The following is a 14,436-nucleotide window of genomic DNA, read 5'->3' as shown; positions in this document are numbered from 1 at the left end:
TGTTTAAACTGCAAAGCCAGAACAGTACATATACTGGACTGTCTCAGGAAATTAGAATACACAATATTCTAATTTTTTGAGACAGTCCTGTGTATATATACAGGACTGTCTCAGGAAATTAGAATACACAATATTCTAATTTCCTGAGACAGTCAGGAAATTAAAATATTGTGTATTCTAATTTTCTGAGACAGTCCAGTATATTATCGGTCCTATTAAATAAATGTTATTGGATTCATCGGGATGACGTCTTAATTCCTATTATCGGACCAATAATTATTGTGCACCAGTATTACATGCATCGCGATTCGACACGTGACGATTCGATTACGATTCTTGTTGATTTATTTACCAGCTTTCAATTTAATATGTTTAACAATCTTACATGCAGTCTAAACATTAAGTATACAAAAAATTATTGTAAACGATAAGAATTCAAGTATGAACATTTATAACAGCTTGTATGGCTTGAACAATGTACATTGTCAAAATCAATATGCCTGGGCAAGCATGTCATTGTAATACAAATGACTTACAGCTTGAACAGTACACTTCAAAAAGACAACTTATTGTTAATGGCTGCTGTGACATATTTACTTAACACAAGTGTTTACTTCAAGGTTTCAGTTTTTTTCCCCCAGTGCATTTTTTAATACATGCAAGCACACATGAACTCCCACACAGACACACACACAATAAAGCTGCATTGATCTAATGACACAGAACTAAGCACATACAGAAAAATAGCTGGGGCCATTAAACAGTCATATTAAAATTTTCACTGTTGGATTGTACTTTATGCTGAATGCTGTACTATCACAACAGCCATCAGAAATCACACAGACAGAGATACACAATAACGTGACATACTAATTGCTAAATGCAGTCCGTGCCCAATCCACTCATTAAGTTCAGCTGTTTCGCCAAGGTTAGAGTCGCTATCCGACTCATCACGTTTATTTGTAGCGTTAGCCGCTCGCGTTAGCCACTATTAGCCTGTGGCTTGGCTACTAGTAGAAAGCATTGAAAGCATCCTCTTTGGAAATCGTCAGAACAAGGGAGGACAACGGGTGAAAGCCTGTCTGGATGCCGCCAAAAGTCTATTTAATGTCGGGTGAAAGTTTGGCGAACCTCCCTTAAGCCACACTCCATCACGTTTGCTTGTAGCGTTAGCCGCTAGCGTTAGCCACAGGGCTCTTGTTTGTTTGGCTTCCTGATAACCACGTGACTCCATACGTAAGCACACTTTCTGCTTTCTTAAAGGGGAATGAACATTGCCGAACAACAGAGTCAAAGCGGGATGAAAAGACTATATTTTCTTGTTTTATTAAATTACCGAATTTACCGTCATGGTCAAAATTACGTCGGTCATCGTGAAGAATTTCGGTGCCGGTAAATTTTCGGTTTACCGCCCTGCTCTATGACACAGGCAGGCACAGAATGTGCGCAAGTTATTTTTTAGAGCAAGAAGGGAAGAGAGATAGTTGCTTGCTCCTTGTCTTTCCTACTGTACAGCAGTTGTTTTAAGGCATTTAAATTGAAAAATGTCCTGAGTGTGTTGCTAAGACCTGTGTGCGTCTATAAGAGGTGAATACACGAATCCTCTTGTACTGTGTAGCCTTTGTTGTTGTTTTTGAGATGTTAATAGTTAGCGCCAAGCGCTAAGCTAATTAGCTAATTCGCTAACGTGTATTTCATAGGCAAATGTGTAAAACCATGATTAAGTACAGCGGTAACACTACAAATATGCGAAATAGTACAGATATCTGTTGTTGCGGGAGAGAGAGGCAGAGAAGTGCGCGCGCTGTAATGTGTGTGTGGGGGTGTCAAGAGCAGTTGTGATTTCAACCTGTAAAACTGTGAAAACAAAGTATATTGGTTAAAAGAAGTCTTTTTTCCAAAGAGACTTGGTTTGTGTCCACAAAATGTGGAATTCATTCCACCAGTGTAAATTTTATTGTATTGTTGAGAGAAATTAGTACTCCCTTTAAAATGGTTAATGTTTTTGCTAGGGCTGTCAAAATTATCGCGTTAACGGGTGGTAGTTAATTTTTTCAATTAATCACGTTAAAATATTTGACACAATTAATGCACATGCCCCGCTCAAACAGATTAAAATGACAGCAGAGTGTAATGTCCGATTGTTACTTGTTTTTTGGTGTTTGGCCCCTTCTGCTTGGCTTTCAACACCATGAGTGGGAATGGTGTAATTATTGACATCAACAATGGCGAGCTATTAGTTTGTTTTTTGATTGAAAATTTTTACAAATTTTAATAAAACAAAAACATTAAGAGGGGTTTCAATATAAAATTTCTATAACTTGTACTAACATTTATCTTTTAAGAACTACAAGTCGTTCTATCCATGGATCACTTTAAGAGAATGTTAATAATGTTAATGCCATCTTGTTGATTTATTGTTATAATAAACTAATACAGTACTTATGTACCGTATGTTGAATGTATATATCCGTCGTGTGTCTTATCTTTCCATTCCAACAATAATTAACAGAAAAATATGGCATATTTTATATATGGTTTGAATTGCGATTAATTATGATTAATTTTTAAGCTGTAATTAACTCGATTAAAATTTTTAATCGTTTGACAGCCCTAGTTTTTGCACTTTCTTGTAAAAAACAAATAAAAAGGCAACTTAAGGGCAGCTTTTTGTTGTATGGGCATGTTTCCATCTTTCCTGATGAGTCATAAGAATATTTTAAATAAATAATGGACATAAATTTGTTTAGCTACTTTAATAATCAGTACTGTACGATGTATCGATAATCGCGATAACCGCGATCATCGTCGATACCGCGATCATCGTCGATACCACGATCATCGTTCAAAAATCGAATCAGAGCACCCTGAATCGTAATCGAATCGGATTGTGGGATGCCTAAGTGGCACACCACTAATCGACATAAGATCCTTTCGACATCTGACGTAAAGTTCCACAAAAGTAAGTACGCCCCTGGCATTTCTGTGGATATTTAAGTATATTTTTTCATGGGACAACTGACAAAATGACACTTTGACAAAATGAAAAGTAGTCTGTGTACAGGTTATATAATAGAGTTTATTTATTTTCCCCTCAAAATAACTCAAAATATAGCCATTAATATCTAAACCCCTGGCAACAAATGTGAGTACACCCCTTAGAAACTACGTACAGTACAACCCTAAATGTCCAAATTGAGTACTGCTTTTCATTTTCCCTCCAAAATGTCATGTGATTCGTTACAGGAGTGCTGTCAGCGTTGCTGCAGAGATTGAAGAGGTGGGGGGTCAGTCTGTTAGTGCTCAGACCATACGACGCACTCCACATCAAATTGGTGTGCATGGCTGTCATCCCAGCAGGAACCCTCTTCTGAAGACGGTACTCATCAGACCATAGGACATGGTTCCAGTAATCCATGTGCTTTGTTGACATGTTTTCAGCAAACTGTTTGCGGGCTTTCTTGTGTACAGTCATCAGAAGAGGCTTGTGGTCACTTCCTATTCTCTAATCCAAAATCAACAGGAAGTGACCCATAAAATGCCCCAAAATCAACAGGTAATAATGACCTGAAATGCCCCAAATTAACTCGTTGTCCGGCATTGGCTGCCACTGACGGCCACAGACGTTCAATCCGTTTGAAGTGGGATGGTGGCAGCTCCCACTTCAAATAGATTGGACGTCTACTAGCGATGAACTCATCCCAATTCACAGCAGAAGCTTGTTTTTCTGTTCATCAGTTGTTTTGTAGAATATCTTAGGATGATTTCCTGACCAACGTATCGATAATCGTTGTATCGCCATACTGTGAGATCATAGTTATCGAAAGCTTTGTATCGCAAATCGTATCGTAAGGTACCAAGAGGTTCCGTCCCCGAATGTAAAGGTACCACTGTATATTCAATATTTCACTTTTAAGGTAACCAAAACACGTTTTTGGACATTGCCAAAGAAACAACAAACGTTTAAGTGCACATGTATGTCAAGAGCATACTTAGTGAGCAGGTGTTGGTCGAGCAGCTGTCTCTGAAGCCGTCCGTTCGACTCCCGCTCGTCGGCCAACTCTCGTTGGGTGTGACGGAGCTGAGCGTCTCTCCTGCTCGCCTCCTCCTCGGCCTCGTTCAGCTGACGCTTCAGCGAGCGGATTCTTTGTGCCATCTGCGTGACCAATTGCAAAAATCAAACATGTAGCCATAAAACACAATGTGCAAATCACCGCTATAATTTGTCAAAGGTAGAATTAACCTCACATACAAATTACAATAATGTAACATAAGCAATTTGACAACATTTAATATTTTTCCCTGTTCAGTTTGCTTCATTTTATTGCATACCAAGTCTTTCTGCTCAGTGGCTATCCTATGCTCTTCCTCCATCTGATCGCTCAGTTCGTTGACCCTCCTCTCCAGTTTACCAATGGTGTTCATGAGAACGGCTTTGCTCCTGCATAAAACACAAAAGGGGACTGGGTAAATCCAGAGATATTGACATTTGAAGGAATGCTTTATAAACTACAAAAAAGCCATGTGATAAAGTACCTCTCCTCAGTTCTCAGCAGGTTTTCCAGCTCTTTCATGCGAGTCTCTGTCTTGGAGATGACATCCTCTGAAGGTTTGACGCTCTGAATCTCATCCATCTCCAGGCGCAGTTCACGAAACTTCAAAAACATACAGATATTTTGATAATAGCTTAAGTTTTGCGAACACAAGTGTCTTACTAATGTGTTGTTTTTTTTTAATCTTCTTGCCAGCAATAATACAGTACTATCAGGCATGACAATGGGTCAGGGGATAAAAAAGGTGAGAAGGGATGAGGAGAAAATATGTGCTGGTACACTGTACAACTAGGGCTGTCCCAAACGACTAATTTTACGATTAGTTGACTAATCTAATAATCACCCACCCCCCCCCCCCTTTTTTTTTTTTTTTTTAACAAACTTACCAATGAAATTTTTGATGACGCTTATCAAATCACAAAAACGTTTTGGAACATTTGGAATTTGGTGTAGAATATGAATTCTGAAGTATGTGGGATTAACTCCAGAAATCGTTATCTTTATGATGAGCATGACGTGCTTTGATTTTGAAATGTTCACTGGAAGTATGTTCGCTAAACCGCTAACGAAGTTTTACACTCTGCCATAGACTTCATAACCTATTGACATGACACGGGAAACGGGGCGGATTCGTAGCGGGCCTATTTTCAAAAATTTCAAATATTTACAAAACCAAAGCTGCAACAGACCTAAAACCAAAATAGGCACCTACCTTAGCCATATATGAGTCTCTATGAGCAGTGGCATAAAAAAATTCAAAGTTGTTCCCTTTCAAAATCCCGATTAATTATTTTTTATATAAGAATAACACACCTTAAAATATCTAAAAAGTCTCAGATTTTACACTAAATGCACAAAAATCACCAAATGTAGAGATAATCACCTATATTTTCAGGATCAATAGCAATATGTAACATATGATATAAGTTTTTGACCAAAATAGCAACTTAATTTTTTTTTTTCATTTACTGCAAGTTTTCAAAAACTAATACATAACTCAATTTAACATCAGAAACGCAATACTTGAGGTAAAATATGCAGGAAAAAAATTGAAATAATATGTAAATAGATTATTAATAAATTCTATATACAATCACAACTTATTACAGAATAAAATAGCCCTTTATAATCATTGTACACTATATACTGTTAGCGAATGAGGCTAGCGGCCGCCTAGTGTAAACAGAGCTTTTCTGGCGAAAATTCTTGTGAACAAATGCTGAAATCCCTGAATTCTTCATAGATATGGACGTAAAACAGTCTTGATTCTTGGTTAAAAGCAAAGAAACAGTGCGGTTAGCGTTTATTTTACATATATTGTCAAAGTACAATGCTACTCTGTTAGCAAATGAGGCTAGCGGCCGCCTGGCGTAAACAGAGCTTTTCTAGCTTTAATTCTTGTGAATAAATGCTTAAATCTCCGAATTCTTCATAGATATGGGCGTAAAACAGTCTCAATTCTTGGTTAAAAGAGCAAAAAAAAACAAAAAACAGCCAGCATACGCATCTATTTTACGTATATATGTCAAAGAATGACCGAAGCAGTTCCCATTCTCCCATTGATTTTTTTTTTGACAACGTTTCAAAATGCATGCAAGGTACGAATAATAAAATATTTACCTTGAATCCTCGAACAAATCACTACTGAGACAATCCTTCCTGTTTGTATGCGATACAGTTTTCATAGTTCTTCCAAAAATCCAAGCTTAAATCTGGCTTGGAAAAAGCGTATGCCGTCTTCGGCTGACTATTCCTAAATAAAGTTTAGCGGCGAAGAATGACGAAGTGTCACGTCAATTGTAATGACGTCTATGACTCTGCTTTGAGAGATTGCAGATATTTATCATATTTATGTATATTTTTATAGGGAAATTGACTGCAGTTTACTTTACCTACTGTACTTTTCTACCTATAGCAGGTCACGCAAGTGCACATACCTGTCTCTCAATGATGGCCTTCTCAGATTCCAGTTGGTCATTGAGATCTTTCTCCTGAATGAGCTTTAGCTGCAGCTGTTCAGTCTTGACAGTGAACATGAGCATGTGTTATTACATATCCACATCACCATATTAAATAATAAACATGTATGCAATTCATGTACCTGGTCAATAGCTCTCTTATTCTTAGCGGCCCACCTCTGCTCACTATCATGCAACTCCTCCACATCAGTCTCTAAGTCAATCAATTTTTCCTGAGAGGAAGGTACAAATATTAACTCAACTTTTTCTTTTCAAACAAACTGTGACATGAACTCATCATTGGAACACAGTAAGGTTATATAGAAATAGGACGGATTAAATATTTTCAAAAATAGCGACATGATGAATTTTTTAGGATTATGGAATTAGCACATTGATTGCTAAACAGGATTAGCATAATTAATACCCCATTAACCCCAAACTGTTGGTACGCATGAATGATTGATTCAAGTGGACATCTCAGTTTTGAATCATTAGTTCATGCACGTAAACACACTGAAGGAATTGTGATCAACTGCTGGAAATATTTTGTATTCAATTAAAGATTGAAACCGTATGGAAACATGCGGATGAAAACAAACAAAAAAAAAAAAACTTTTTCTTCTTCTTTTCCTTTCAGCTTTTCCCTTCAGGGGTCGCCACAGCAAATCAGTGGTCTCCATCTAACTCTGTCCTCTGCCCTCACACCCACTAACTTCATGCCCTGTTTAAGTACATCATAAACCTCCTTTTTGGTCGTCCTCTAGAGTCCTCCTGCCTGGAATATGTAAATTCAGCATCCTTTTACCAATATACTCACTATCACTCCTCTGGACATACCCAAACCATCTCAGTCTGACCTCTCTGATATAGACTTCGTAATGTATTAACGGGACACGGGGCCCATTCATAGGGGGCCTATCGCCGTCAAAGCTGACCGAGTGGAAATACTGACAAAGAGCTTTTTCCGTTGAAAATTCTTGTGTATGAATGCCTAAATCCCTGAATTCTTTATAAATATGGACGTAAAACATCCTCGAGTCTTGGTTAAAAGCAAAAAAAAAAAAAAAAAAAACCTGCAGGTAGCATTTGTTTACGTAAATATTGCGAACTTCGAGGCTAGTCAGTAAGGAAATTAGCGGCCGCAATATGTGAACAAAGAGCTTTTTCCGTTGAAAATTCTTGTGAATAAATGCTTAAATCCCTGAATTTTTTATATATATGGACGTAAAACGGTCTCGATTCTTTGTTTAAAGCAAAAAAAAAAAAAATGTGCAGGTAACATTCATTTTATTAAATAATATAATATATATATATATACAGTGGGGAGAACAAGTATTTGATACACTCACAATGGGAAAACCCATTGGCAGTGTATCAAATACTTGTTCTCCCCACTGTATATAATATAATTAGCGACCGCCATATCAGACAAGAAGCTTTCTCCGTTGAAATTTCTTGTGAATAAATGCTTAAATCCCTGAATTCTTTATAGATATGGACGTAAAATTGTCTCGATTCTTGGTTAAAAGCAAAAAAAAAAAAAAAAAACCCTGCAGGTAGCATTTATTTTACATAAATATTGCAAACTATAATGCCAACGCTGTAGCGGCTGAGGCTAATTTCTCAAATTGATTTTTGTTCACGTTTCAAAATGCATGCATGGTACGAAAAATATAACAATTACCTTGAATCCTCGAACAAATCACTCCTGAGACAATCCTTCCTGTTTGTATGTGGTACAGCTTTCGTCCTTTTTCAACATAAATCTGGTGTTGGATCACTGCATTTATCGCTGCAATTGACTTTGTGGGATGGCCCCCTACTTGAAGGCGTGGTGCACTGAAGGTCGAATCTGACCCGTCAATATCATTATAAAGTTTATGTCTCTGAATTTATCTCCAAATCTTCTAACATGCGCTGTCCCTCTAGCCACGTTTACATGCTGACTTTTATTCGTACCGATTCAAATCATTCCGAATGGAAATTTCAGATCAGCTGTTTACATGTCACTTCATCTATTACGATCCAGCGTTTACATGTGTTTGCCTTTATTCCGAAAGGACGTTTGATAACTGCTGTCTGACATGCGCAGATTAATCAAAACAAAGCGTCACGTTGCAAAACATGGAGATCGATCGTCAGATCAGCTGCTGTTTTAACTTTTCGAGTGGAAACAAAACTTCAGAATGACACGCCGTTCATTTAAAAAGTAGGGGCTGGTGGAGGGATTCATGGATACAAACTTTCCGCCGGACTCCAATTAGGTGCGCTGTGCGTGTGCTTGGAAGCCATGTTGCAAGTGACGTTACTTACGTCGCCAAGTGACGTCACCACGTCAGTACGGAGCATGTGCAGAAAGAACGCAACCAGACACCATTCCGCTTAAACTTCAATCCCCTCCTTTCCAGGGCAAACCTCCACACCATTAGTTTCTCCTCAACCTTTTCCTTTGTTCTCACTATAAATCACAATGTCATCTGCAAACATCATAGTGGAGATGGAGATTCCTTATTTTGTATTTTGTTCTTCTGAAACCATTCTGAAGTTGATATACTTTTGTGTTTTGGATCATTGTCTTGCTGCAGCATCCATCCTCTTTTTAGCTTCAACTGTCTGACAGAGGGCCTCAGGTTTTCCTGCAAAACATCCTGATAAACCTTTGAATTCATCCCTCTACTAATGATTGCAAGTTGTTCAGTCCCTGAGGGCGCAAAACAGCCCCAAATCACTATGCTCCCTCCACCATACTTCGCAGTGGGGATGAGGTGTTGATGTTGGTGAACTGTTCCATTCTTCCTCCACACATGACTTTTTGCAAACATTAAACGAGCAACAATGTTTTATTTAGACAGCAGTGGCTTCCTCCGTGGAGTCCTACCATGAACACCATTCTTGGCCATAGTTTTACATATAGTTGATGTGTGCACAGAGATATTGAACTGTGCCAGTGATTTTTGTAAGTCTTTAGCACACACTCCAGGGTTCTTTTTTACCCCTCTGAGTATTCTGCCCTGAACTCTTGGCATCATCTTTGCGAGAGAAGCAACAGTGCCAAACTCTCTCCGTTTGTAGACAACTCTTCTGACTGTCGATTGATGAACATCCAGGCTTTTAGAGATGGTTTTGTATCCTTTCCCAGTTTTATACAAATCAACAATCCTTGATCACAGGTCTTTAGACAGCTCTTTTGACCCAGCCATGATGCACATCAGACAATGCTTCTCATCAAGACATTTCTTACCAGGTGTGTATTTTATAGTGGGCAGGGTAGCTTTAAACCACTCATCAGTGATTGGGGACACAGCTGACTTAAATTGTTTGGTAAAAATTGGTTTCAATTGCTCTTTAAGTCTCCTTAGTCAGAGGGTTCACTTACTTATTTTTCCCCACAATAGATTGGACGTCTAGCGCCGTCAATTGCAGCCAATGAGGTAAATTGCCATTGCGGATGATCCTACCCCCCCTTTTTTTTTTTTTTTTTTTTTTTTTTTTAAATATGATGAACACTTCTAATTTCTTTTTTGTCAAACCCTAAAATGATCATAATACCTGAGCCTGCTTGAGTTGTTTGGCCAGGTCATCTTTGGCCTGGATGGTGGTCTGCAATTCCATTTGGAGGTCATCCACAGTCCTCTCCACCTGCTTGCATTGCAGCTGGAGTCTCTCTCTCAGCTGGATCTCCTCCTCCAATGTCTGCTCCTTGTCTATCAGCTTCCCAGACACCTGCATCACACAGGCAGGCAGTATAACACCACATACAAATGCAAGTCCAGCTATATTGCAGAGTGTAAAGGTTTTTAAGTAGTCCAGTAGTTGGACAGGGAGACTCACATCTCCCTGCAGCCTGATGATGAGGGCCTGATGTCTCTGCAGCTCCTGCTCCTTCTCCAACAAAGACTCCTCCAGCTCCTCCATCCTTAGCTGGGCGTCCTGGCGCAATTTCTGCTGAAGGTTCAACTCTGCTGTAGACTGTGAGGAGATCTGCAGGGCCTCGGCCAGCTGAAGACACAAGTCACACATACTGTATATGGATGTCAAACACTTAAAAGTGCAGTAAGTTACTTTTAAATTATTCTGCACTTTTCAAGTGAAATAAAATTTAGGCCGGCTACATTCTCTGCCCCATTTCATTCATATCTGTCAACCTATCACAGGCTTGATTACGTTGGCATGCTAACAAAATTAAAATTTATCTTTGCAATCATTAGCTGTGCTCTTATTTTTTTTCTACTTGACGACAAGAAAGCTTAAACACATCTGGTGACATTGTGGTGTTCAGAAAGACAAATAAAATAAGTTGAATACCTGAGTGAGAAGGAAATATTACAGTATCTATTCGGAGAAAGCAGTGATGAAGAGATTGATCATGTGGAAGCAGAAATGATGTATGACAGTGACAGTGATAAAGACTACGTGATGAGGATAATAGTGATGACACAGAGCCTAGCACTGCAAGTCATAAGAGAGATAACAAGATGACAACATGATTGTGATAGCCCTTCCCAGACAAATGGCCACCCCAGAACCTGTTGTGTCTACGTCTATTGACTATATCTACTGCATGTAAGGCATAAGGTGAGCTAGAGATGTCCCAGCTTTATTTTGCCCTCAAAAATGAGGGCAAAAAACGTTTTGCAATCCAGTGCACCTTATTAATGAAATGTGGTTGTGTTTAATGACCTCAAACCTATTTTAGTTGGACTATAACTATTATTCTCCTCCACTAAAGTGCTTAAAGATGCACATTCATCATACCCATTAACAAAATAATACTAATATTAAAATACAAAATCAAAAGATTAATGAAATATGCAGGATATTTATGCTCTAATAGGCAACAAGATAAATGGCCTGGTGGCCCAGATGTATTTTTAAAACCGTCAGGGCCACTAGAATGCTCCAACCACTGGCTCGATGGGGCTAGTAAAAATAATGCGATGATTAAAAATAAATAAATAAATAAAAGTAATATTTCGCATTATTTCCTAATGGTTCTGTGTTTTGACTAGAGCACAAACGATTACTCGAATAATTAGAGTAACTCGATTTTAAAATTTGATTAAGGAATTTTTTTCACCTCGAGGAATTAATTTTGCCAGCTCTAAGCACGACATTTTGTCCCGACTACATTTAATGTAACATGCGTACAAGAAGACAGAGGCGGTGGATATACACTGCTGGCCAAAAGTATTGGCACCCCTGCAATTCTGTCAGATAATGCTCAATTTCTCCCAGAAAATGATTGCAATTACAAATGCTTTGGAAGTAATATCTTCATTTATTTTGCTTACAATGAAAACACAAAAGAAAATGGAAGAAAAAAAAAATATTATAATTTCAAACAAAACTCCAAAAAGGGGCCAGACATAAGTATTGGCACCCTTTGAAAAATCATGTGATGGTTCTCTAATATGTTTAATTAACAGCACCTGTTACTTACCTGTGACACATAACAGGTGGTGGCAATAACTAAATCACACTTGCAGCAGTTAAAATGGATTAAAGTTAACTCAACCTCTGTCCTGTGTTCTTGTGTGTACCACACATGGAGAAAAGAAAGAAGACCAAAGAACTGTCTGGGGACTTGAGAAGCAAAATTGTGAGAAAGCAATGGCAATCTCAAGGGTACAAGTCCATCTCCAAAGACCTGAATGTTCCTGTGTCTACCATGCGCAGTGTCATCAATAAGTGTAAAGCCCGTGGCACTGTGGCTAACCTCCCTAGATGTGGACGGAAAGGAAAAATTGATGAGAGATTTCAACGAAAGATTGCACGGACGGTGGATAAAGAACCTCAACTAACATCCAAACAAGTTCAAGCTGTCCTGCAGTCCGAGGGTACAACAGTGTCAATCCGTACTATCCGTCGGCGTCTGAATGAAAAGGGACTCTATGGTAGGATACCCAGGAAAACCCCGCTTCTGACCCAGAGACATAAAAAGTTAGCCAAAATTTAACTGAGAAAACCAAAAACGTTTTGGAAGAATGTTTTCTAGTCAGATGAGACAAAAGTAGAGCTTTTTGGGAAAAGGCATCAACATAGAGTTTACGGGAAAAAAATGAGGCCTTCACAGAAAAAAACACAGTCCCCTCAGTCAAACATGGCTGAGGTTCCCTGATGCTTTGGGGTTGCTTTGCTACCGCTGGCACTGGACTGCTTGACCGTGTGCATGGCATTATGAAGTCTGAAGACTACCAACAAATTTTGCAGCATAATGTAGGGCCCAGTGTGAGAAAGCTGGGTCTCTCTTAGAGGTCATGGGTTTTCCTGCAGGACAATGACCCAAAACACACTTCAAAAAGCACTAGAAAATGATTTGAGGGAAAGCACCTGAGACTTCTAAAGTGGCCAGCAATGAGTACAGACCTGAATCCCATAGAACACCTGTGGAGAGATCTGAAAATGGCAGTTTGGAGAAGGCACCCTTCAAATCTCAGAGACCTGGAGCAGTTTGCCAAAGAAGAATGGTCTAAAATTCCAGCAGAGCATTGTAAAAAAACTCATTGATAGATACCGGAAGCGGTTGTTCGCAGTTATTTTTTCTAAATGTTGTGCTGCCAAGTATCAGGCTGAGGGTGCCAATACTTTTATCTGGCCCATTTTCGGAGTTTTGTGTAAAATGATAATGATTTTCTGTTTTCATTCTTTTGTGTTCTTTTCATTGCAAGCAAAATAAATAAAAAACATTTGTAATTGCAATCATTTTCTGGAAGAAATTGAGCATTATCTGACAGAATTGCAGGACAATACTTTTGTCCAGCAGTGTATAACTGTATATGTATGAAAATGAACTCATTCATTGATGGTGCGCCTTATAACCCAGTTAGGTAGTTAGATATATCTCAAATGAATTTTTTTGTCTCTTTATCCCACGGTTGTCAGTGATGCAAGTGTGTGTCCCAGGAGTGATGGACTGAAGGACAAGTTCCTACCTATTTTGAATAGTTTGCACATTGCACTTTTTGTGTTTTCTAATAATATAATGTGATATTGTATGTTGGGAAATTAAAGCAGAGTACTAGAATTGAGTGTTGTACTTTTGCATAAATTAATGAAAAGTGATATTTTATCCGCGATGATATAGGGTCAAATCTAGCCGACGTTAGTGATTGTGTTACTAATTTTAACATTAGTGTTTTAGGATTAAGCGTGACTTGTGTATTACTGCACCTCTAACTCCAGTCTTTGAATAGTGGTGCTGAGTTCAGATGTCTTTTTGCTTTTGCTGTCTTTGTCCACCTCCAGGTCTTCCAGCTGTCTCTCTGCCAGCCATAACTTCTCTGCCAGAGTCTGAGAGTGCTGGGTCTGTTTCTCAAGACTCTCCTACATGCATACGCATAAAATCATTCATTGCCTTGTCAACAAAAGACATTTCTTGTACAGCAGCTCTTCAGTTTTGTCCTAATTCAGTTAAGCAGAACTGCAGATGTATAAAATGTAATGATGAATTACTATTAGAGTTACGCTAGCACCATCAGCACAAAGTAGCTCATTGTGTTTGTCGGTATTGTGCACCTCAGCATCCTGGATCTTGTTTTTTAGTGTCTGCTCAAGGAAACCGAAGGCGTACTCCTGAGTATTGGCTTCCACCATCATGTCGCGGGCCTGCTTGACCTCGATCTACATGCATCATGGTTAGTCAGACACTACAGTTGGGTGTCATCTATTATTTTTCATTGTGTACCTCCATCCCTCTGTGTTGCTCCGCCAAAGCTTGATTGGTTCTCTCCAACTCTATCATTTGCTCTCTCATTCTCTTCATTTCATTGGCCAGCTGAGTGTTGGTCCTCAACAGGTCTTCATTGTTCACCAGTAGGCCCCGCATTTCAAACCTGAAGGCAAAAGACAGGCTAATAATTTGAGGGTATTGTAAACCAGGGCCGCGGACCGGTAACGTTACGTGGCACATTTGCTCCCGGGCC

General features: G+C 38.9%; 1 protein-coding gene across 5 annotated transcripts in view; it reads right to left on the bottom strand.

The window, feature by feature from the left end:
- Positions 1–14,436, bottom strand: part of LOC130905354 (cingulin-like protein 1) — a 124,917-nt gene that overhangs the window by 3,871 nt on the left and 106,610 nt on the right. For all 5 annotated transcript variants that reach the window (XM_057818670.1, XM_057818667.1, XM_057818669.1 and 2 more), the window contains 10 exons: positions 14,199–14,346; positions 14,030–14,134; positions 13,685–13,837; positions 10,346–10,513; positions 10,064–10,237; positions 6,655–6,744; positions 6,491–6,574; positions 4,537–4,655; positions 4,333–4,441; positions 3,993–4,156 (listed from right to left, as the gene is read on the bottom strand). In XM_057818670.1, the coding sequence (XP_057674653.1) occupies positions 3,993–4,156; positions 4,333–4,441; positions 4,537–4,655; positions 6,491–6,574; positions 6,655–6,744; positions 10,064–10,237; positions 10,346–10,513; positions 13,685–13,837; positions 14,030–14,134; positions 14,199–14,346 (1,314 nt within the window). The remainder of the gene's footprint in view (positions 1–3,992; positions 4,157–4,332; positions 4,442–4,536; positions 4,656–6,490; positions 6,575–6,654; positions 6,745–10,063; positions 10,238–10,345; positions 10,514–13,684; positions 13,838–14,029; positions 14,135–14,198; positions 14,347–14,436) is intronic.

The sequence above is a fragment of the Corythoichthys intestinalis genome, chromosome 17, assembly GCF_030265065.1.
Source record: "Corythoichthys intestinalis isolate RoL2023-P3 chromosome 17, ASM3026506v1, whole genome shotgun sequence".
In the NCBI taxonomy this organism is placed as follows: Eukaryota; Metazoa; Chordata; class Actinopteri; order Syngnathiformes; family Syngnathidae; genus Corythoichthys; species Corythoichthys intestinalis.
This window is presented reverse-complemented; position numbering and strand designations above follow the sequence as displayed.